Consider the following 22415-nt stretch of genomic DNA (forward strand, 5'->3'; position numbering starts at 1 on the left):
ACTTGAACGAGCCCTTGCCGGTCTCGGCGGCCTCCTTCTCGAACTTCTCGATGGTACGCTTGTCGATACCACCGCACTTGTAGATAAGGTGGCCGGTGGTGGTCGACTTGCCGGAGTCGACGTGACCGATAACAACGACGTTGACGTGGAGCTTGTCCTGGGAGAGGTGTCAGTTGATGTTGACTGAAAGGTTGAGGTGTCGCCACATCACCCAAAAATTTTCCGGTGATGCGGGACCCATGCATGCATGCTCACCTTGCCCATTTTGAAACTGTTTTAAAACTGAAGAGGGTGCGTAAGTACGAAGCTTTTGTAGAGACGGTGAATGGAATGTGGTGTATGGAGTGTGATGGAAACGATGCTGTTGTGAGAGGATTGGCGGGTTGAATGAAAAGACAGATGACAGCGCGGAGCCCGAGGGGGGCGGGGGGGCTTGCGGAAGAAAATTCCACCAACCCGGTGTGTGCTGGCACACCCCACCCCCTTTTGTCCTCCCCCATGTTCAACCATGCCAACCATGGACCTAGATATCCTGCGCAGCGCGAGTCCGTGTCCGAAGCCTGCAGTCCTGCGGTCCCCGAGTGCCAAAGCAAACAAAGGCAAACAACAACTGATCGCCACCTGAGCCAAGGAGTCGGCGTATCACTGGGGCGCAGAGCGCCCGGCGACGACCCGCTGATCGTGCAGTGTAGCCATGATCGCCAACTAGCAGCCTGGGAAGGCTGTAGAGGAGGAGAGGAGGAGGAGTTGTGCCCCTGGAGGCAGTTACTCACGATTAGAAGGGGTGTTTTAGTGAGGGATGGAAGAGAGAACTGAACCGTCACAAGCGCCCCCATATGAAGTCGCGGGCGAGGCCCTGCTCGCCCAGAAAATCCTGCGTCTGCGCGCAAAAAGTTGCCTCGGGGTTTGCTGGTTGTGGCAGAGGGCAGGTCAGGTGGGTGGGCTTTGCGTCCGCTTTGGTGGCCGCTCTAACCCCTATAACACCGCGCATGTGGCTGTACCCGCTTCCGGAGGCCGGTCCCGGGCCTTTGTTGACATCCAGGCATCTTTGTGATGGCGCTCGAGTCGTTTGTGGTGGCTTGTGGGTGAGAGAGGGTCAAGAGCGCCACGAAGCGTTCGCCTGCCACACTGGGCGCTTTGGTCGCTACCGGGCGCAGGCTGCTCGCCGTCAGGGCATTTTCATAAAGCGCACAGAGGGGGCGCAACGGCGCACGGAACCACGGTGCCTTTGGGTTGTAAACACCCCTCTACCAGCCGGACCCAGGAAACTTGTACGCAATAAGCATCGAACGGGAGGTCATCATAGACGTCTGCATGCAGCGTCAGTGGCACCTGGACACCCAGACTCGTGCTTGACGTGCGTGGCGTGGTCTGTAGCCTCGTGGCAAGGTCGCAATCCGCAGTCGTCGGCGCCCACCTGTCCTTCCTACCTCGATGGCCCAGAACGAAGGATCATCGCTGTGCACACGCCCCATGCACCACTCACCCTAGCCGACCTGACGATCCAGTGCTTGGCGACACATTTGACTCGGTGTGTTCGCATGCAGACAGGCAGGCACCTGTGTGCATCGACGGATGTGTCGAGTCGCAAACTCGTCGCCAACTCACTCGCCTCACTGCCACCCTCCATTGCCACACCGAATCCGTCTACTCACACCGGTTCCGGTCACCAACACGACTCTGCAACGCACACTCCGCAAGCAGGCCAGTGCAAAGGACGGATCCATGCGGCTGGCCCATGCGTGTTGGTCTGCAGAAGTGTTTCATCACCGTCGCGGACGACGTGGCCACCTCGATACCCAGGGTGGAGCGACCCGTGAAGTGCTCCGGCCGCCTGCCTGGGGCGCGGGTACAAGGCGAGGCTAGAGCATGTTGGGGTGGCAACGCTGATTCCGATGCCTCAGTGCTGCGACACGCGCACCGCTAGGGTGACGACGGACGGGTGGGGGTCGTCGACAGCTGGGGGAGGCCACGAGAAGTTACACCGCCCAGGACCCAAGCAGTCACAAGAAGGCCAACGCGATCCGTCACACTGTGATGAGCCCTAGCAGTCACGCATCGAGGAACCGTCAGGACGCCGAACACCCTAGCAGTCGCACGTCGCTCCACAGCTCAGCAGGGCAGTCACTCGGCGTGGTGTCCCTTTACGACTGCCTGCCCATCGACAGCTGGGAGCCCGGGAATCCCTCATGACCGACTCGTCTCAGAACCTGCCCACAGGTCCAGTGGCCACTGGTCCGCTGATCCACTGACCGCCAGTCGCAGCTCCCACGCCTTCTACGGGCAGCAGCACACCACACACGCGCCAGCACAGCGCTATCTTGATCCCCAGAGCGCCGCTCAACTCCCAGCCTATCATTCAAAACCCCAGAAGCAGCCTATCGAGGGCTTATCGCATGCCACGCCACCCCCGCCCCGCAGCGAGAACAATAGAAGCCACAAGGCAAACAAAGGCATGCTTCGCTGCCACCTTCCTGGCACATCATGCCCTGTGACGCAAATGCTTCTTGGCACTCGTGCGACCGTCATCGACGTCACAAGCGTCGTGTGCCACCCAGCTCCACCACGCCCCAACAACTGCAGCAAGCTACCAAGCATGCTCCGCCCGGATATCCCGAGGCCGGGACCACCGACCGCACCGGTGCTCACTGAGCGCACACTTAGCACACTGCACACACGCACACGGCGGCAGCGCCACCGCCGCACCACCCCACCGCGCCCTGACAGCCCATCCAACCAGCTCGCGCGGGTGCGGAATCCGCGCCTCCGCACCAGCCGCCCCATGCGACTGGCGCGCTCGCGCAGCGATCCACACGTGCGACTAACACAACCGATGTATCGGAGCGCGTGGCGAGCGCCGGATCGCGCGCCTCGCCAACCCGCCAACGCTCGCCCCTCGTCCGACAACGCCGGTGGAGGCGGGACGATGTTGCGGTGGAGGGGGACCAGGTGGAGGCGATAGAGGAAATTTTGTCAACAGCCGCTGCTGGGAGGCCTGTGGGCTGCTGCCAGTCTCCCCCGCGGTCTTCAGAGCTGCACCGTGGAATGCTCAGTGATATGCCCTCGTCCTTATCTCCGTACGTCATCACACGACTGCCCACACGAGCGACCACACGACCAGCGACGGCGACGGCGACGGCGTCGTCGAGGACAACAGCAAGTCAACACCCACTGTCTCCCCTGCCCTCTCCCCCCCCCACCCCCTTTCCTCCGCCCCCTGCCCCATCACACCCGCTAAACTATGACAGTATGCATGACCATGCCCAAAATGCAGTAACACTCTACTCTACTCTGACCTCGACTTGCGCTTGCGCTCGCCGTCCTCGCCCTCGTCGCGCTTGCGCTTTTTCTTGTCCCCAGTGTCGGGTGACGACGATTTTGATGCCTTGGCCTCCTTGGCTGCCTTCTTCGCAGCCTTCTCGGCCGCCTTCTCCTCCTTGCGTGCACGCTTCTCCTCCTTGCGCGCCTTCTTGGCTGCCTTGTCGTCGGCCGGAGTACTTGGCCCAGTAGCGTCGGGCGTCGCGGCCTCGCTCGAAACCGCCTCGCTCTTGCGCTTGCCCTTCTTGTCCTTCTTCTTCTCCTCCTTCGGGATCGCAGGCGCGTCGGCACCCAGGTCGCCGAGGACAACCTCCTCGGTCACCTCCGCAAAGGCCATCTTGGACCCCTCCCAGGCCACACCTCCAATGGCCACCTTGACCTCGTCCTTGGGGACAGCCAGGCTGCCCTCGGACATGGCGGGCAGTGGTGTCGAGCTGCCGCTCGCCGCCTGCCGTGCCAGGGCCTTCTCGCGCAGCTTTTGCCTAAAGTAGTCGGACACGGACACGGTCGACGTCGAGATGGTCTCGTAGACATTGCGGTCGGAGCTCTCTGTTGGTGTGGAAGCGCCGCTCTCGACGGGCGACTCGGGCGCCGACTCGGCAGCGGGCGTGCCGGGGGTGGACGGAGCAGGAGACGAGGGCAGCGATGAGACGGGCACGCCGAGAATCTCGGCGAGCGCAGCGGCGTTCTGCGTCGCCAGGCGCTTGGAGTGGAGGTGCTTCTGGCGCGAGCTGAGGCAGGTTAGCACTGTAAACAAGTCGTAAACAAGCCCCCATCGCAACTCACGCAATCTTGTTCCTCATCGCAGACGGACCGGGGCTCCCAGATCCAGACTCGGGCGCGGGGCTCGGCTCGTGCGACGGAGCAGGCGACGCGCTCGCCGACTTGGCAGCGGCCAGACGAGCGAGCACGTCGGCGAGGCCGGCACCAGCCTGCCCGGCGCCAGCGCTCAAGTCCTGGCCCTCCTTGCGCGCGCGGCCCATGCCGATACCCGAGTTGTCGAGCTTCTGCGCGACGGCAATGTGGCTCTTGCTGCCCTGTTGGTCCTTGCCGATGCCTTTGGAGTCGTCCCAGCCCAGCGACTGCATGTGCTTGAACGAGAAGCGGTCCTTGTCGTTCGACCATGTCAGGTTGCGGGGGTCGTACCCGATGCGTTCTGGCGGTCAGTGCCGTGCCCACGCACCATGTCCACTCACGCTTGACCTTGCGCTCTGCGAGACCCATTGTGGTTGTTGCTGCTGGTCGCTGTTGTTGATGCAGTGGTCGATGGGTGGTTGCTGCACGCTACATTGAAATCTCGGGGGTGATGGCCAGCCGGGATCAGAAATTTTGAGATTTGAGTGTGGTAGTCGCCGTTGCCGCTGCCAGCCGCTGCTTTTGGGCCACACGAGGTCTTACTCCCCCCCTCATCATCCTTGCCACCAACAAAGGCAGTGAGCAACATCCATCCTCTGGATACCCCTATCAACACCGTGACCCAGAGACAGACAAGCCAACATGGTGAGCTCGACGTTCTTTGCCCTGGAGCTAGCTGACACCCCCCACAGCCTCAGGTCCGTGCCATGTTTGCGGTCGATGCCGCCTTCCTCGAGCCCGACTGACCTTTGCAGAACGATTACATGGATGAGCACCGTAGGCGTCATGGTCGCCGTATGGACTACGAGGAGAAGAAGTGCGTCCGCAGAAGCCCAACACCGCTGACGCCAGGCGCAAGCGCGAGGCGCGTGAGGTCCACAAGCAGTCGCAGGTGACGCAGAAGATGGTCGGCCACAAGGCCAAGATGCACCACGCCAAGCGTCACGCCGAGAAGATCCAGATGAAGAAGAAGCTCAAGGCGCACGACGAGCGCAACGTCAAGCAGAAGGACGACGGCGCCGTCAAGGAGGGCGCGCTGCCCGCCTACCTGCTCGACCGCGAGGGCCAGAAGGTGGGTTCTCGGTCGATGTACATTCTGACCCGCGCAGGATGCCAAGGCCCTCTCGACGGCCATCAAGGACCGCAGGAAAGACAAGGCGGCAAAGTACTCTGTGCCGCTGCCAAAGGTCCGCGGTATTGCCGAGGAGGAGATGTTCAAGGTCCTCAAGACGGGCAAGCACAAGAACAAGAGCTGGAAGCGCATGGTCAACAAGGCGACCTTTGTCGGCGAGGGCTTCACCCGCAAGCCGGTCAAGCTCGAGGTGGGTGCCGTGGCTGCTTTGGGACCGCCTCGTACTGACATTGCAGCGCTTCGTCCGCCCTATGGCTCTGCGTATGACCAAGGCCAACGTCACACACCGTGAGTGCCCGCAGGTGGCACCGCGAGCCCCACTAACAACCCCCCAGCCGAGCTCAAGACCACGTTCCAGCTCCCCATCCTCGGCGTCAAGAAGAACCCCCAGTCGCCACTATACACCTCGCTCGGTGTCCTCACCAAGGGTACCATTGTCGAGGTCAACGTCTCCGAGCTGGGTATGGTCACCACTGGCGGCAAGGTCGTCTGGTCGAGTGAGTGTTGGCTGCCAGTTTGGCCCCGCTAACACGTCCCAGAGTACGCCCAGATCACAAACAACCCAGAAAACGACGGCTGCATCAACTCGGTCCTTCTTGTTTAGACTCATTTCACCAGCAGAGAGGCAGGCGAGCCCCTCCCTTGTCACATTGTACTAGCACCAATACCCATGCATCAGGCATTTCCAGAGAGGAGTATGATACAACTAGATGGCGCGGGCCAGCACGCCAATGGCAGCGGCGGATCCCAGCTTGATCACCTCAGCCTCGCGCTCGCCAGTACCCGTGCCTGGCGTCTTCTGGATGCTCTGCATCACCCACGCAAGGCCTCCAGCGAGCTCGGGGTTGCTCAGTGTCCGGTCAAACACCTCTTCGATGACCTCAATGTCCGTGTTCTTCTTGGGGTTGAACGCCTTGGGCAATGTGAGGAGCGGTGAGGGGGTCTGAGTGGCGACGAGAACACCCCGCAGCAGCGAGTTCAAGAACTTGCGCGTGCCCTTGGACAGGTCGGTAAAGTCGACGGCCTTGATAATGGTCAGGTCGATGCTGCCCCGGCCGACGAGGAAGGCGAGGGTCTTGGCCACGTTGGCAGCCCGGTGATCTGTCACACCACCGTCGTGCAGCTCGCGTAGCAGGTCCCACAGAGCGTACTGCAGCGTAAACCGGTGGTCGTAGCTGTTGGCGCAGAGATTGTTGAGCACAAGGGTGTAGTACGGGTTGTACGTCTTCTCCTGTTCCTTGTCAGCACATCTCCAAGTCACCAACGCACCATTCCACAGCAGTGCAGTGTTACGCGGACAAACTCGCGCTGCTGGACGTCGGTCAGACGGAAGGCGTCTAGCCGGTCGCACGCGTGCACATAGTCCTCGCTCGTGAGGAGGACGACGAACACTGAACGGCGCACGTCCGTGTTCATGCCCTGCTTGCGAGCAAGCTCCAGCAGGACCTCCTCGTCCTCGCGGTCCTTCTTCTTCTCCTTGACAGGCTTGCCAGCCGCGGCGAGCTCCGCAGCCTTCTCAACAAGGGGATTACCAGACCAACCGGCACCGACAATCCACCAGCGACCGCGAGCGTCGGCGTTGAGCAGGTCCTGCAGACCAACTCGCAGCGGCTCTGGGGCCAACAGCCTCCGCTTCTTGCCCAAACCGGAGAGGAACTTGCGCATTCTCGTAACATCGTCTCGCTCTGCGCCGAGGCCCTTGGTCTTGCCGTTCCTCACGTTGACCATGGTCTCGACCAAGAACTTGGCACGTGTGGACATCTCCTTCTCCTTGCCGCGGGTGCGCTCCTGAACGAGACCGACAATGTCCTTCAAGCTTGCCGGGTCATCCGAACGCAGTTGCGAGCCACAACCTTCAAGGTCAGCACTGCCCCTCTAGCATCACCTACACTTGAGAATCTTGAGCAATCCCTCGACACTGCGCTCAGCCATGACGTCGTCAATGTATCCTCGGATGAGATCGTAGATGAGGCCGGCTCCCACAACGCCAGAGTTGTACAGCTCGGCAATGAGGGTGAGGAGATTGAATGCCTCCTTGGCGGCATCCGTCTCGGCATCATCCTGCTCTGCAGCCGTACTAGTGGCCGCAGCGTTGCTCTCCGCCAAGGCGTGGAACTTCTTAACCAGGGTCTGCACAAAGTGGGCACCAAACTCGATTCCGACAACACGGTGGAGGGCGCCGACGAGGGTCGCGTACAGGACCACAAACGAGTCGAGGAGGTTGGCCTTGGCGCCAATCATCTGGATGACGAGGGTTGTGATGGTGGAAGTGACCTCTGGCGGGTTAGAACTAAGAAGCTATTCCGTACCCACCATTCCTGCTGTAGTCGGAGAAGAGCTTCTCAATCTCGGCGAGAATAGACTCGATATTGGCCTCACTCAGTCTGAGAAGGTTAGAACCAGAGTAACACGAGGCTACCTCACTTGTTGAGAAGACCCTGGGCCTTGCGCTCCAACTTGATGCGTTCGAGCGCCTTGGCACCGTCACCCGCCGACTTCTCAGCAAGTGCGGCTGCACGAAGGTGTGGCGGGATGTAGCGCCCTGCTGGTGCGGCTTCGGGTGCAGTATCGGGTGCTGGGGGGTCGGCGACAGCGTTGGTCTCGGCGTCCTGCTCTTCGCTCTCCTCCTCGTCATCGTCGGCGTCCTCGCTCTCATCGTCTCCGTCGTCCTCCTCATCTTCATCTTCCTCCTCTGCACTCTCGTCCTCGTCCTCCTCATCGCCGCTCTCATCATCTTCCTCGTCAAGATCAACCTCATCGTCGCTTCCGATGTCAAACTCGAGACCGCCGCCAAAGCTTCCGTCGAGGTCGCTGTCGTCGTCGTCGTCACTGACCTCGCCGCGAGCCAGCCCCTTGCCACCCGGCCCCAGCTTGCCTGCAAAGCCCAGGAGATCTGCATGTCAGTCATTGCACATCGTTTCAACTTACCATCAAGACCATCACTCAGCTCGTCATCGCCCTTCTTCTCATTCGCGAGCATGTACTCGAGCCAGGCAATCTCCCCGTCCTCGGCATCCCCGGCATCTTCCCCGGGCAGCACGATCTCTTTCTTCTTCTTCTTCTTCCCCTTGTCCTTGCGATTGGACTCAGGAGCATCTTCCTCTTCCTCGTCCTTGAAGGCCGACTTTGACTTGGCCTTCTTGCGTGCTGGCTCGGGCTCGGGCTCCGCCTCGGGCGAGATTCGTCGCTTGCCCTTTGCCTTGGCTGATGGTGGAGGTCGGGCCGGCTCGTCGTCCTCGTCATCAGACTCGACTTGGCGGCGGTTTGGCTGAGTCTGAGGGCGGCCTTGTTGAGGCCTTGGCCCCCCTCGTCGCGCCTCCTTGCGGGCGTCTTTCCTCGCGCGCACGCCAGTCTGGCGATGAGATGTGCCTTCCCTCAGCTCAACTCTCTCACAGTCACTCACCGTATGTCGCGTTGACCTCGTCGATCAGAGTAGAGGGGAGTCGGGGACCACCATACCTGGATCCACCTCCTCGTCCCCTACCTCGTCCACCTCTAAATGACATGTTGTATGTTGTTGATGAAGAGAGAGGTGTCAATGACATCGGTACCTTCCCCCGTCGCCTCCCAACTTTTGTTGGTGAGTCACGTGATTTCATATTGACGGACCTCCACCACGCCAGTGCGTCGCGCGCGCGATGACCGCTGGACGGGACACACTGTAGAGTCGACAGCCGGGGCCCTGGACAAGGACTCCTGCAGCGCGACACTGCAACGAACGAACACACGCGCCCAGTTTCAACAGAGGACAACTCGACACATACTCCCATCCAACCCTTGGCATCGCTTTTGTGCTTTACACTTGTTCTATAGCCCCCCACGACGACGGCCGCACGGGAAGCAGCGGTGACTCTATACCACCCCGGGAAGAATGGAGTCACCTCAGCAGTCTTTCATTCCCATCGCAGTGAAGAGAGCATCAATGAGCTCACCACTCGGACCACTGCCATCGACATCGCCATCGACGTCCCGTAGCCATAGGAGACGGACAAGCGCCCTCAGTGCAACCAGTGGCGACGAAAGTGGGTGTGCTCGGGCATCGTTACATTCTGACACGCACAGGCTACTACCGGCCAGTATCGGTCCGCAGTGCCCATAGCAGGTTAGCGGCCTCGGTGTCGGGCACAGATGCTCTCGGCTCGCCCGTAACAACCCGCTTATCACTCGACGGGTCGTCTACGCCCAATGGCGAGTACGATGCCGAGGTGGAAGACAGTGAGGGAGTCTACGTGACCGACGTCGACCGGGGTGAGTGCCCGGCCTTCGGAAGGCTGCTTCCTTGTTGTTGACCTGCTCTAGTCCGTGCTCCTACCAAATCATCCTTGAGCAAACGACGTGAGAAGACGTTGGTGCCGCAGTCATCTGCAAACCAGACTCTCACACGGCGCGCCGGGACGCCAGCTCAAGATGGCGCACAGCGCTCTGCAGACGAACGACTGGGCTTGAGCCGTGGGTTTTGTGAGATCCGACATAAGCTTACCACCAGGCATCCCCCGCGCAGCGGTGACACACGCGGTGTCGCTCCACCCAGGTGCACCGCGTCTAGGCCCCAGTCCGGCACCCTCCGAGGCCGACCCAGGAGACTCTCAGTACATTCAAACCCCAAGCTCCAGTCCGTTAGCAGGCAAAGGCCCGCCTTTTGTTGGCCTCAGTCCACACACTCCAGGCTCCGCGTCTCGCCCGGCGCCCGCGTCGGCCGGCAAGAGCTCACGGATGATCGACGCCCTCCAAACCGAGCTAGAATCGACAAAAGCACAGCTTGAGCGGGCCAAGGGCGAGGTTCGGAACTGCCGTAGAGAGATTGGCACGGTGGGTTGTGTTGGCGTCGTTGCTCAAGTTGAACTGTACCACTGACAGATTCGCAGCTTACACGACGGAGCGAGGATCTCCGCGAGACGCGAGACCGCATGCGCAGCGAGGCCGAGTCGCTCAACAATGTCATCAGTCGCAAGGAGCGCATGATTGCCGGTGGGTCGGTCACCAATTGAACAACCCTGACCAGCAGATATCCTTGGTCGAGCTCGCACGGCCGAAGCCGCCGTCGCCCAGCATGCCAGCGAACGCAAGGAGCTCGAGGCGAAGACAAAGAAGGCGGTCGCAGACGCTGCCGCCGAGGTTGTCAATGCGGTGGCCGCACGGGAGAAGGCCGAATCCGAGAGCGATTCTCTCAGAGATTCTGTCAGATCTCTTCGCGACGAGTGGGGTAGACAGGCCAAAGGCTACCGTGACGAGCTGTCCCAGCTGCGCGATGAGCGAGACAACGTCGCCGGGAAGAGCCAGGCGGTTCTGACCCTGGTGGAGAAGCAATCGTGAGGGTCGTGACGCCGGACTGTATACTGACCTCCGCAGGGAGGAGCACAAGAATGTTGTCGCCCTTGTTGATGAGGTCAATGCCAAGCATCTTGCTGCGACCAAGGCATTTGAGGTTGAAGTCAAGAGCCTTCGAGGAGAGTTGTCAAAGAGCGTTAAAGAAGCCGAAGATGCGCGGTACATTGCTCGGTGAGTGCCTCGCGACGCGCGCACAGCTGACGACTCAGCACACTTGCGGCCGAACTCGCAAGACTTAGACGGCTTGCGCGCCAGCCGCCGCGCGCAGACCTGGAGGCTGTTATTGCCGCCGAAGTTCAGGCAGTTGTTAGCGGAAGGGACCTCCTCGAGAGTGAACCCGACCAACTGGATCACCTTAGCATTATCACCCCCGCCGCCCCTCCCCCCACCCCCGTAGGCATTCAGAATGGGTCGTCGACCTAGATTAGCAGCCATTCCATTTGAACATAGACACAGCACAACACTACACACCATGTCACTTGTATGCATTCTTGACTGTGCCGGCTGTGGCGGTCGCCGCGGTGCCACTCTTCCTAGAGAGGTCCGGACACCTGTGCCCAGCCTGGATACCGGGAACGTTCTCGGCAGACCGGGACAGGGAGTGCCTCATGATGAGGACGTCGCGACGACGCACGACGCTCTTCATTTATGCGTGGGCGGAGGGGCCGTAGCGAACCTTACTGTTTGTCTTGAGACCAGGCACTTAAAGAGAGCTTGTTTCTTGCTCTCTCTCCTTCTCGCCTCAGGCAACGAAGGTAGTCGTGGCATGGGACAGAGTGTCAATCCCAGACCAGAGGCAAAGGCTAATAATACGTCCGGCGGATGTTGTAGTGACTGGGTTGGAGGGGTAGTGTCCATTGCAACAGTGTGAACTGCGACGGAGGTATGATGTTCGTGGCAATGAAGAGACTGCATTTCTAGTGTGTCCCACATCAACTGGTGCGGTAGCAGCATTAACTCACAGAGTGATCTGGATAGCCTCTATCCATCAGCATCCCAGTGCCTGCATGTATCCATGCATCACGTCTTGACTCACCTGCCATGGCAACATGACATGTCCTTCCCCTGAGGCCAGAGGCAGTTGATGCCACGAGGAAGTGCTGTGACCCCCACCGTGGGAAACTTGCTGCCAACCCTGCAGCATTACTCCGAGTCGACCTCCACTTGGTAGCGAAAGACCAAGAAAACGAAATCACACCACGGACACGCAGCAGTAGTCATGTCGGGCGACGCAGAGAGCTCGGCGCAGGCCTTGGAGCGGTTCATCACGGCGCAACTCGAGGGCCTGAGTCTGGTCGTGCCATCCGACGATGTGGGTCAGCTTGCGGGCTCCTCCTCGCTAACTTCCAGGTCGAGATGATGGCCCGGTTCGTTGAGGAGGACGGCATGGAGCGCGAGGAGAAGGTCGAGGGCGTGCGCGGCATGCTTGAGGGTGTTGTCGAGGGCGTAAGTTTCCATGTGGGGGCGCACAGCTGACCCCAGGGCGAGCTCCCAGCGACTGGCGTGGACGAGGCGCTCGACGGCATCGTCGACGAGTTTGAGCGTCTCAAGGCAGCAGACGAGGCAGCGGCCGAGGCGGCGCGCGAGCGCACGCCGACCCCACCACCAGACACGGCGGCGGTGCTCGCGAGCATGACGGAGGAGGAGCTCAAGGCGGCGCGCAAGGCTGCCCTACTGCGGCAGTACGCTTACGTCGAGGGCGGGCCGGAGGAAGACCCGCTCGCGCGGCCCGGCGGTGCGCCGCCCCGCGGAGCCGCCGCGCAGGAGTCGGAGGAGAAGAAGAAGGCCGAGGAGCGCCGCCGGCTGGTGGAGGAGGCGCTGCGGCTCGATGGCAGGAAGAAGAAGTACAAGAAGCAGCAGACGAGTGGGTGTGCCCCGCCGGGTCCGTGCTCACACGCCCAGTCACCGACCCGCTCCAGTGGGAAAACCTCAACAAGGACAAGGTCAACGCCGCCAACCAGATGGCGCGCGAGGCGGCCAAGAAGACGGCCAACGACAAGAAGGACCGCGACCGGCTCGCGCTGGAGAAGCAGCGGTGGGTTTGGGGTACTGCGCGTGGCTGGGCTGACGGACAGCGCCGACCAGGCCAAGGCCAAGGCCGACAAGCAGAAGAAGGCGCAGAAGCAGGAGCGGAGGGCATAGGCGGAGGCGGGGGTCATTGCATGCATTGTTGCGGCACCAGGACGCTGGGACTCACGAGACACTTGGAGTCAGTAAACGAGGTCGCCGACACAATGATTTTGGTACGAAACTGGCAACACCATGGAGGATTTTGGACGAGTGGTCTCGAGAGCACAGTCTGTAGGGCCCCGCGCCCTCGCTATGTGGTCTCCAGCGCCCCTCGCCTCGCACCCTACCCTCGCGCGACTGATTTGGCGTGGAGGGCGCGCGAGTCAGACTGAGCCCCGTTCGCTGTCAGCATCAGATGCTACGACGTATGGCAGACGACGTGCTTCTGGTGACTGCCTGGCTGGCGGTTGTCACCAAGCCTCATGGTGACGCCTCGGCGCCACAACATGCCCCTTGGAGCGCCATTTACCACTTGGCCCGAGCTGCGCGGCGTGCCGTCAGTACAGCAACAGCACAACCGAGAAGGCCAGCTTGTCAACGGCGTGTCCGCCAACGCTGGAGGAGAAGGTGAGAGCCAGCCAGGCCACGGTCGCTGGCCGGCTCGGAATGAAGGAACACGACGTGTGAGAACCACCGAGCTTGTGCGCCCCGCTAGTAACGGCATGTCGGTTGTTGTCAACAAGCAAACAAGTCAATTGGTTGCCAGGCACTTGTGACGAGCGGGTGGGCGCGGGCCCCACGATCATGGTTTATGATGCGACTCGCCTCTTGTCGAGCAGGCGACGGTGCTTGAGTTTCATCTGTTGCTGGATGCATAGCGACCCGTGCTGGTGATGGAGACGGTTGAGCTTGGCGCGCGCGGTGGCGAGCTCGACATTGCCAGCTCGAACATGGCGATGTCACGAGTGCCACACTTTGCGCCTGCTGCCCACCGTACCAGGCCGAGTACCAGGCCACGTACCAGGCCGCGGGATCCGATCCTGCTACCTGGATTCTGCGCTTGTATCCACTCACTTTGCCATGTGAGAGCCAATCCGCTGCAGAGGGAGTCCGGATGGACCGGGGCTGGACTTTAATATCAGTGAAGCGCACGGAGGAGGCCACGGGCAACCTGAAACTCGCTTCGCCACAGTGTGCCAGACCACAACAGCTAAAGAGCGTCGTCAAACTTTGTTTCCGGGCGTCGCAAGTCATCTCTCCTGTGCCTGCCAAACGTCCTTCGGTGCCATTGCATTTCGACTCTGAGGCACACACGCCGAGGGACACCCGCCTGCCCGGGCCGCGAGGGACACACTGGAGGGGGGAATCCCGTGAGCGTCGGCGTCGACACTCTCTCTCTGCGGGGCGGACAAGCTCATCCTCGCATGTACGCACGCACACACGCACGCACGCAAGCATACGCGGGAGCGAGTCCGCTGTCAGCGGTGCGCGGGTGACGAGCGCTGGAGCGCCACTGCGCCACTTGGGTGCTGCGACGAGGACGTCGTGCATGGGCGGCGTGGTGGTCAGCAGACGGCAACGTGCGTTGAGCCAATGTCGTGCACGCGAGCGCGGACGCGTGCGACTCGTTTGCTCCGTCGCGATCTGGTCGCTGCCTCACTGGTTGTCGCCTCGCTGTCGCCTCGTCGCGTCATGGCACCAGGTTCCGGATGAAGCCAGAGTTTACATTTGGAACACTGTCACGTCTGACGGAACTCCCCGCCTGAGTTTGCTGGCTTAAAATATAGACGCCGCGCCGAATCTAGAAGAGGACGTAGTGGCCGTAGTGGCCGCCGCTGTTCTCGGGGCCGGAGACGACACGGGAAGGGGGGCGGTGCAACCGCTAGGCTGCTGGGTGGGCACCGTGCTTCTTTGCATGCAGTTGGCCGGCCAAAGCACCCACAAGCTTCGCGGCGGCCCCTGGTCCTCGGCGTCGTCAACAGGCCCGTGAGGTCCGTGGCTTGACGGGTATGCATGCAGAAGGAACAGGGGTAAGCGGCGTACGCTTTGTAGTCGTCGTCGACAACCACGACTCGAGCAGCCTCGTCGCAGTTTCATGCCCAGCCCTGCCCACCGTTGGCTGTCGCTGCAACCGTATGCATTTCAGCGGTTGAAACGACGGCTGACTTCGCGGTTACCTGACTGGAAGCGTCGGATCGTTGATTGGACACTCAGAGTGGACTCGCATGGGCCAGGCTAGTCATTACAGTCCCGCATGTCGGCATCTGCACATGACAACTGCGGATGGAGCCGCAACAGCACCGCCTCCTCACGTCTGTACTGTTCCCCTGTCCAGAACGGGTACTGCGGATGGGAAGAGAGCGCAGCAGCATGGGTTGCGGATGGCCACGGAGCAGAGTGGGGCCACTGTCTGCAGGCCAGCCAGCCTCGAACCCTGACAGTCCTGCTGTTTCAGCCAAAACCGGCATAGGCAATTGGATGGTCTGTTTGCTGTTTTGTCCTCGGCTCTCATGCTCTCAGCCCTGAGTTTGTCGTCGCCTTGGTTGTGCGTGTGCTGCTAAATTAGTCGCGGCCAGGGACTTGGGAGGTGACTTTGCTTCGGGGCAGAAGCAGAGACCTGCTTCCCCGCACATTGCAACTGGCAACAGCCCAGGACAACACCAACAGTCGAGCCAGCCCATTCCACCAGTCGCATAGACTACCGGGCAGGCCCTAGGCTGCCGAGCCAGTCTCGAGCGCTAGTCATCCCCCGATGCCGGCATGGCCTGGGGCCTGCTCTACCAACTGCCCAACACAGGCTGCAGTCGCAGACACCCACGCCTCCCCTCCACCAATCTGCTCCAGGAACAGTCGGCATACCTTCGCATTGCTGGCGCGAAACCCACACTACCTTTTGCCCGCCGACACCCATCTCGTCGTGCTCTTCTGCTTCGACTCACTTGCCAAAGCTCTAAACCTGCGGCGACTCTCTGGTCGGCAGCCCCGTCGTGCCGTCCCAACCTCACTACCAGGTCCCACATCGCGTCCTCGCCTTCTCGTCACTGCCGGCCTCGGAGATAACACCCTTCATTCCGCACCTTCGCCTTCCCCCATATATTACCCAGCGACTGTGCGATCCCCCCCCCTCGCCGCTCTCATATCTACTTCACAACGGACACGTCCCCCATATCTCTGTGACTACCAAACGTCTGCGAGCACCACGCACCCACTCCGCCAGTAACCTCAACAACAACAACCGCCAACCGCCTCAGCGTTCCTGCCGGCACTACCTGTGACAACAACCCTCGCGCTTGTCCCACACCTACACCCACCACCCCCCACCTCCCCCCGCTAGGTCCTTAGTGACCACCGCCAAGGTGCGACTCCTTGCCAGCTACCCTCATCCCCTCCCCAAGTCCGCCACCATGCTCCGCACGCCACCAGCACCGGTGCCCCTCGACCTCCCCATGTCCCACTTTGACGAGAAGAAGGACTCGATCGTCATTGCGCCACCACGATACGACTCGGAGGCCCGCGTCTTCTGGGACGTCGAGCACGGCAATCTTGACGAGTCGGACGAGTGGGACAACCGCACATGGCGCCGTTCAGACGTCTTCGACTGCCTCCTCTACGCCTTCATCGCCATCAACACCCTCCTCTGGCCCGCAGTCATCTGGGCCTACTCTGGCGACTGGAACATGCCCCCCGACTCGGTATGGCACTCGGCCGACAGCCCCGGTGTCGTCGACGACGTCCTCGGCATTGCAAGAATCTGCTCGGGGGGCATCTGTCGCTGGACTGCCGTTCAATGACCCGTCCCCGAGTCGTTCTTCTTCACTTTTTTTCGTCTTCCGTGTGCATCCTGTTCGGTGAAACAGGCGCGACTGCCCGCTCAAAAGCGGCGCGTGTATTTCATAGACTCCAACCCAGTGTATACTACGACCCAGTGGACGGGTTTTACAAGCATTGTAGAGACATAATGAATTGTCACAACATCCCCGGAACAGTGCTAAAAAACGAGGGCGCCTGCCCAGCGGAGAAACAAATAACGTACAAGCCGGCTAGTAGACCAGGGGGCAAACGCCACGCCAACCTCGTCCTACAGCGCGCCGGTAGCTGGTGTTCTATTAATGGCGAGCATTCCACCTATGATGTGACAACACAATGGTCACAGCGCACGTTCAATGTACCGCTGCCATGCCTCATTCGCCTTTTGTGCCCTGTGACGCGTCAGAAATACATTCGAGTATCGTAGACATGTTGGTACTCACCTCCACTCGCAACCATCTTCAAACTCGCACCAGGCGCAGCGACTCGCTTCGCTGGGTGCCACTCCCCGAGGCGCCCGAGTCCCTTTCCAGTAGTCGAGCACACTGTCCAGATGGGATGCCAGGAGCCGTCGGTTGTGGCCGAACCTGGTGCGCCCGATGATGGACCCGGACGTCGATCCGCTGGACGCCTCGGTTTCCGTGGTGATCTTTGGGTTTGAGGGGGCGCGCGAAACCTCTTGGGATGCACGCAGTGGCACCTCGGCACTAGTGTGTGCTTCCGGTGACTGAGTGGCACCGAGACTAAGTTCAACAGCCCACGCTAGCTCGTCTTCCTCTCGCTCGGCGTCGCTTTCCCCTGAAGCACGTTGATCAGGCCCGTGGGACATGCTCCTTCGCAGACCTTGGCGCGGTGGCGTTTGGGGACTAGGGTCTCCAGAGGACGCGATATCGGTAGCTGTCAAGAGGTTCGCGTGGGTCAGAGTCGATTGCAATTGCGACGCTGTCGTCGTATGCACGTTGTGAAACGCGGCTGGCGTCGACGGTTGAACCGTGCTAGGAGGTAGTGTGTCATTGGTCTGGGATAGTGTCGACGAGGGAGGGGTCACTGGGGGTAGTTCGAACTGAATGACGTTCGCTGGTTCAGAAGATGTGCCTGCGCCAGAGACTTGGAGGCTTAGAGCAATTGCCAGCTGGAGGTCGGCATCTTCTTCCTCGGCCAAGGCGGCTTCCAATTTCAGTGCAGTGTCGCCAGTTGCAACATCTCTGTCGTCTTCGCTCGCCTCCGCCTTTCTCCTGGTTCGGCGTTTTTTACGCTTCGCCCCATCTTTGGGCTTGACTGGACCGGCACGGCGGTATACCAGCTCCATGGTGTCGTCGGTGGCGCCATCGCCCTGCTTCGCGTCGGATCCGAGACCGAGGAGCTCGACGTAACGGCCCCATACGGCTACCATGTCGGCGAGATTGACAGCGTTGCCGATATCAAAACGCAGCCCGTTGGAGATAATGACCGGTCGGATTTGCTGCAGGAAGACATCGGTAAATGCCGTTTCCATATCAACACCGAGGTGAGCGAGCACGACGTCAAAGCCAGACGGATTGTCGGTTGGCAGGGGTGACCCATGCCCTGCCGCCTGGACTTCGGGGACGAGAGGTTTTGGCCGCAGAAGCGCGTCGAACAGCTCTTTGTAGAGCATGACTTGCAGTCTGCCCGAAAGTGTGTCTGATTCGCGCGGTAGAGTACCACTCGCACGCGTCTTGGAGTCGCTGACCATGAGTCGGTGGGTTCGTGGTCGTGGAGCGGAGATGTTTAAAAAGGCATCGAGGGACGCCTGGCGCGACGCGTCGCGAGTTGCGCGGCGCTTGGGCGGAGTGTCCTCGACTGACACGCGGGTTATCTCATCCTGTGCTGTCAGATACGCACGCGCATGTCGCCTCACAATGATGCCCATTATCGGCACGCCGCGCACTATGCCCACGACAGGAATTTCGCGGCACTTGCCCAGCGAGATGAGCGTTTCGAGTGAGACGACCATGTTGAGGAGCCTGGCCGTCAGCACCAGTCCACTCCTCGTACCTCACCTCAGTCCCCAAGCATCTTCGCGCGACTCGCATGCTATCGTGACCTCGGCCGGGTGAATCTCGCGCTCAAGCCTCTTGTGGATTTTCTGCGGTCAGCCAACTGAGCACCGTATCTAGCTTACTTCTCCACGCTTGAGGATTCGCTCCTTCCCCTCCACCTTCACTTTGTCGACTTTGATTTCGGCGCCTTTGGACGTCGTGATGCGCTCTGGGCGCGCGGCAGGGGGTAGGAAAGGGAGGGTACGGAGGCGGCTGTACGGTCAGCCAAGTGATACGATCGACTATACCCACTAGTCGTATTGCACCTCACACCACACAGTACCAACGAGATCAGATACGGAGAGGACCCCGCGCTTCCGAAACTCGTCCATAGGCGACAGGCCGACGACATCCTCAATGTCCTGCACGCCGCCGGACAAGGACGCGTGTCGCGACTCGCCGCCCTGCTCGACCGTGCGGAGAGTCTCCTCGAGGTCCGAATCGTACGCTACCTCGGAGCCGTAGTCGTCATCGCTGTTTGTGGCTGCCACCGTGTCGCCTGGATGTGGATCCATGGCGGCAGGTGCATTGTCCATGCGATGGTGCTGTTAAGAATGTCGAGATGTCGAGAAGCTCTAACTGCCAGACATGTCAAAACAAAGATCGACCTCCACCGGCTACGACCGATCCAGTCATCTGGGCCACGTGGAGAGGACGGAAGCAATAAAGCACCTGCTGTCGTGGCCAATGTGGCAAGGTGGCGGAATTATCGTGTGTCTTAAGGTGATTCGTTGAATGCACGCCCGAACAACAAACAGGCCCTCGACCTCTCGCCCACTAGACGACGACCCTGTTGTGCTCCCTAGCATCCTTCCATTCTTTCCATGTGGCCCTATTCGTTGCCCTCGTGGGAGGATGTCTCTGGTACTGAACAGATGCTGACCCATCACTGCTACTAACCGCAGTCAAACTGCTGCTCGATCTGTGCGCCGTCAGTTTGTTTACCAGAGTGTTGCTCACAAGGCGGCGTGGTTTCTGATAGTGGATTGGGTTGAGCGAGGTGCGACCCCTGCCCAACTTGGGGCGATCTGGCGGCTGCTCCATGTCAACAGTGACCAGGCGGGCCTTCGTTGGACTTACCATGACCGAGAGTAACGCCCACTGTCCTTGTTCTGGGAAAGTAGGAAGGAAGGAATGTTGGTGATGTGGAAAAAGCAATCGTTGGTCAAGACATGACGATCTTCCTCGATAGTCCCGCGTCCGCGGGCAAAGGGCACCCGGGCCTCTAACAGCAGGCCAACCGCCCTGCGCCCCAGGGGGGTGAGGCCGCGTACCGGGGTGGTCGTCTCAACCTGCACGCGGTCGACCACGCCCCACCGTCCCGGTCTGGCACACTCTGACGGCCTGGTCCACATGGGCAGAATGATATCCATAGTGTCTACACTGCCGAAACGATAGCCTAGAGCAGCTGTCTACCCCGGAAATCGAGCACTGCGCCCGAAATCGAGAACTTGGACGAGCATCGGAGGTACATCCCCCTCATCCACGGAACCCCGCCTTCCTTCATGCGCCGGCCACCATCTGCTCGAGGCACTTGACCTCCTCATATGCCTTGATGTAGTCATGCAGGACCTGCATGTATGCTTGCAAGGGTAAGCAAATCGAACGAGAACCCGGAAAACACTCACGACGCGCCCTCTTTGCCTTGGGGTCGTACTCCTCCATTGCAGTCTCCGCGATCTTGAGACGCTCACGGGCGTCCTCGAGCATGATGACGAGTTGAGCTGCACAGGTATCAGACTTACTCTTGGCTGACTCCTTCTTACGTGGGGTCGACCCATATGCCATTTGGGGGTCTGCCAAAGCTGAAAGATGTTGATGGAGAACTCGTCCGAGTCGTCGGCATCGATGAGCCCGGCCAGCAGATCCTGTCGCACCGCCCGGGAGTTGAACATGTACTCCGGTGGGACGCGCTTGGAGTCACGGGCCGGGCCCTTGCCATACTTCCTGTAGTCGTAAATGAGCTTCAAGTTCTTCATGGCCGTCAACAGGCGATTGCAGCCCTTGCCGGTTGGCATGTGGGCATCGGGCTCGAATGATCGTGATGTTGCAGCGGGGGGATGGAGCATGTTGTCCGCGATGTCGTCCGCTTCATGCTGTGAGACCTTCCGCACTATGCGGCGGACATGACGGAATCGCTTCTTGGACTGCAGTACGTTGTCGTCGATGTCCACGTCCTCGAAGATGCCATCGGTGCTGGGCGGTGGAACAGGCGGAGCGCCGTCAATTGACGGGGTGGTGGATGAGGTGGATGCGGAGGAAGCGGGGCCCAGCCGTCGCTTCTTGGCTGGGCGCGGTGAGTCCGAGTTGGACGGACCTGTTTCCGCCGGGGGATTGAAATTTGCCGCCTTACTCCCACCCTTGTACCCGTCATCCCCCCGGCGCACGCGAGTATAGCCCTCATCCATCAACTCCTTCATCTCCCGCCTCCGGAGTCGCGGTTCCAGCTCTCCACGTTCCTCTGCGTCCTTGGTTTCCGGCAACGCCTTTGACGAGCGGGTACCCGACGTCAAGCCGTACTGCACACCGCTGTAGTACTTCAAGTGCAGGTCGAACATGCCGCAAATCTCGTGGAGGTAGTCGATGATTTCCTTCTGGTGATTGTTGGTGATACCGGTGTTGGCGCGATTTCCGTCGCCGAGCCAGAGACCGATGAACTTGGCGGGCACGGGCACTGGAGCCTCAGGATAGTCCAGTGCGGCCGGCTTGTGCACCCGGAACCGCTGCATGTCCTCCACAGCCATGCCCCGGAGCTGGTCAACCGTGAGCTGGGCCTTGACAACGTCGTCGTCCGAAACGGAGAGGTTGCTGAGATTGACCACCGGTGTGAACCAAGGGGTTTCGACAGCCGTCGTGAACGACGCCGCCATGCCGAACCGGTGGTAGGGGTTGGGGAAGTAGTAGTACCGGATGGTCGACTTCCCCCTCACTGCGACCTCCAGCGCGACGCACCACGACATCCGCTGCGGATGGTAGCGCACCGAGATGCCGTGGAGGTGGTCGTCCACTTTCAGGCAGAGCCTCGCATGGAACCCCTACCGCTTGCCTCGGAGTCGTTGCGAGAGTTTGGCAAGCGTGTTGCCACCGGTCGACGTGAGTTGTCGAGCAAAGACGACGGCCGCAGCATAGACCTCCTGGCGCTCAGCGAACCCCTGGACCGTCTCCTTGTCGAAGACATTCGAGACCTGGTCCTCTGGCCAGCAGAACGCCCACTTCTTCAAGCCATCGGCGTGTCGGCTATGCCCGGCATTCACGATGAAGCATTGAACCGTCTCCGACACATAGGCTGTGCCGGTGAGTGCCCGAATGAACTTGGCCGCCGCGGCCTCTCCACGGATGTGGTGACGGGCGAGAGAGTCGCTGATGACCTGACGCATTGCTGCACCAAAGTCGGGGTAGTGGAAGCCGGTGGTGCTGCCGCCCTCCGTGAAGCGCGGCTCCGATGGCCCAGGCAACCCGGGGATCAGGCCTTCCGAGATGCGAGCCTTGATGGCGTCGAAGTCCGTGTCCTCATGCGCGGCCACGCTGTGGCGCTACTCCGACACAGAAATGACGTCGAGGATGTGGTCACCAGTGAGGATGGGATCGGCGCGGTGCGGCTCGAGGGCGGTCGACTTGCCCTTCCCCGTCAATTCCAGGCGCATGCAGCACAGCCGGCGGTGCCCGTTGGCTCTCGGCCAGGTCCAACAAGTCCGAACTGGTATCCATTTTGAGATGTAGCAGATGGTTGATCGTACGGTCACTGTTGATCAGGATGAGCGACCGTATTCCCGCCCACTGATAGGTCGCTGATCGCTCAGTGGGTTGAGGATCGGAGGAAGAAGAGGGAGACGACGATAAGACGACATCCATCAACCGCCTCAGAAGTAATGGTTGGTTGCTTCAATGACGTCACACCACGTGAC

The 22415-nt window shown here is 60.6% G+C and overlaps 9 protein-coding genes across 9 annotated transcripts; 4 read left to right on the forward strand and 5 right to left on the reverse strand.

Moving 5' to 3' along the window:
- Positions 1-3241: 3241 nt before the first annotated feature.
- On the reverse strand, positions 3242-4613 carry PXR1. The gene is made up of 3 exons (XM_062772404.1): positions 4515-4613; positions 4105-4474; positions 3242-4049 (listed from the first exon to the last, which is right to left on the reverse strand). The coding sequence occupies exons 1-3, from the start codon at positions 4540-4542 to the stop codon at positions 3287-3289; spliced, it is 1161 nt and encodes a 386-aa protein (XP_062628388.1). The 5' UTR covers positions 4543-4613; the 3' UTR covers positions 3242-3286.
- Positions 4614-4737: 124 nt separating this feature from the next.
- Positions 4738-5997, forward strand: NSA2 (Ribosome biogenesis protein NSA2). The gene is made up of 7 exons (XM_062772405.1): positions 4738-4818; positions 4926-4990; positions 5026-5245; positions 5283-5495; positions 5542-5593; positions 5641-5802; positions 5845-5997. Exons 1-7 carry the CDS (start codon positions 4816-4818, stop codon positions 5907-5909), a joined length of 780 nt encoding a protein of 259 aa, XP_062628389.1. The 5' UTR covers positions 4738-4815; the 3' UTR covers positions 5910-5997.
- Positions 5978-8830, reverse strand: sgd1 (Suppressor of glycerol defect protein 1). Its single transcript, XM_062772406.1, has 7 exons — positions 8709-8830; positions 8234-8674; positions 7730-8198; positions 7619-7689; positions 7195-7581; positions 6575-7158; positions 5978-6536 (listed from the first exon to the last, which is right to left on the reverse strand). Exons 1-7 carry the CDS (start codon positions 8809-8811, stop codon positions 6012-6014), a joined length of 2580 nt encoding a protein of 859 aa, XP_062628390.1. The 5' UTR covers positions 8812-8830; the 3' UTR covers positions 5978-6011.
- Positions 8831-9948: 1118 nt separating this feature from the next.
- LOC62_04G005853 (uncharacterized protein) lies at positions 9949-11092 on the forward strand. The gene is made up of 5 exons (XM_062772407.1): positions 9949-10114; positions 10171-10273; positions 10311-10614; positions 10655-10804; positions 10843-11092. The coding sequence occupies exons 1-5, from the start codon at positions 10019-10021 to the stop codon at positions 11054-11056; spliced, it is 867 nt and encodes a 288-aa protein (XP_062628391.1). The 5' UTR covers positions 9949-10018; the 3' UTR covers positions 11057-11092.
- A 747-nt stretch (positions 11093-11839) lies between these two features.
- LOC62_04G005854 (uncharacterized protein) lies at positions 11840-12775 on the forward strand (the record flags this gene model as incomplete). Its single annotated transcript, XM_062772408.1, has 5 exons — positions 11840-11945; positions 11984-12079; positions 12116-12497; positions 12536-12668; positions 12709-12775. Exons 1-5 carry the CDS (start codon positions 11853-11855, stop codon positions 12773-12775), a joined length of 771 nt encoding a protein of 256 aa, XP_062628392.1. The 5' UTR covers positions 11840-11852.
- Positions 12776-16047: 3272 nt separating this feature from the next.
- LOC62_04G005855 (uncharacterized protein) lies at positions 16048-16434 on the forward strand (the record flags this gene model as incomplete). Its single annotated transcript, XM_062772409.1, has 1 exon — positions 16048-16434. The coding sequence occupies one exon, from the start codon at positions 16048-16050 to the stop codon at positions 16432-16434; it is 387 nt and encodes a 128-aa protein (XP_062628393.1).
- Positions 16435-16548: 114 nt separating this feature from the next.
- Positions 16549-19025, reverse strand: exo5 (putative exonuclease V, mitochondrial; the record flags this gene model as incomplete). The annotated part of the gene is made up of 6 exons (XM_062772410.1): positions 16549-16842; positions 16894-18293; positions 18330-18435; positions 18472-18557; positions 18594-18723; positions 18763-19025. 6 exons carry the CDS (start codon positions 19023-19025, stop codon positions 16791-16793), a joined length of 2037 nt encoding a protein of 678 aa, XP_062628394.1. The 3' UTR covers positions 16549-16790.
- Positions 19026-19928: 903 nt separating this feature from the next.
- LOC62_04G005857 (uncharacterized protein) lies at positions 19929-21470 on the reverse strand (the record flags this gene model as incomplete). Its single annotated transcript, XM_062772411.1, has 4 exons — positions 19929-20093; positions 20139-20234; positions 20267-20797; positions 20870-21470. The coding sequence occupies 4 exons, from the start codon at positions 21468-21470 to the stop codon at positions 20014-20016; spliced, it is 1308 nt and encodes a 435-aa protein (XP_062628395.1). The 3' UTR covers positions 19929-20013.
- Positions 21471-21545: 75 nt separating this feature from the next.
- LOC62_04G005858 (uncharacterized protein) lies at positions 21546-22154 on the reverse strand (the record flags this gene model as incomplete). The annotated part of the gene is given in 2 exon segments (XM_062772412.1): positions 21546-22035; positions 22054-22154. 2 exon segments carry the CDS (start codon positions 22152-22154, stop codon positions 21546-21548), a joined length of 591 nt encoding a protein of 196 aa, XP_062628396.1.
- Between the last annotated feature and the right edge of the window lie 261 nt (positions 22155-22415).

The sequence above is a fragment of the Vanrija pseudolonga genome, chromosome 4, assembly GCF_020906515.1.
Source record: "Vanrija pseudolonga chromosome 4, complete sequence".
Lineage (NCBI taxonomy): Eukaryota > Fungi > Basidiomycota > Tremellomycetes > Trichosporonales > Trichosporonaceae > Vanrija > Vanrija pseudolonga.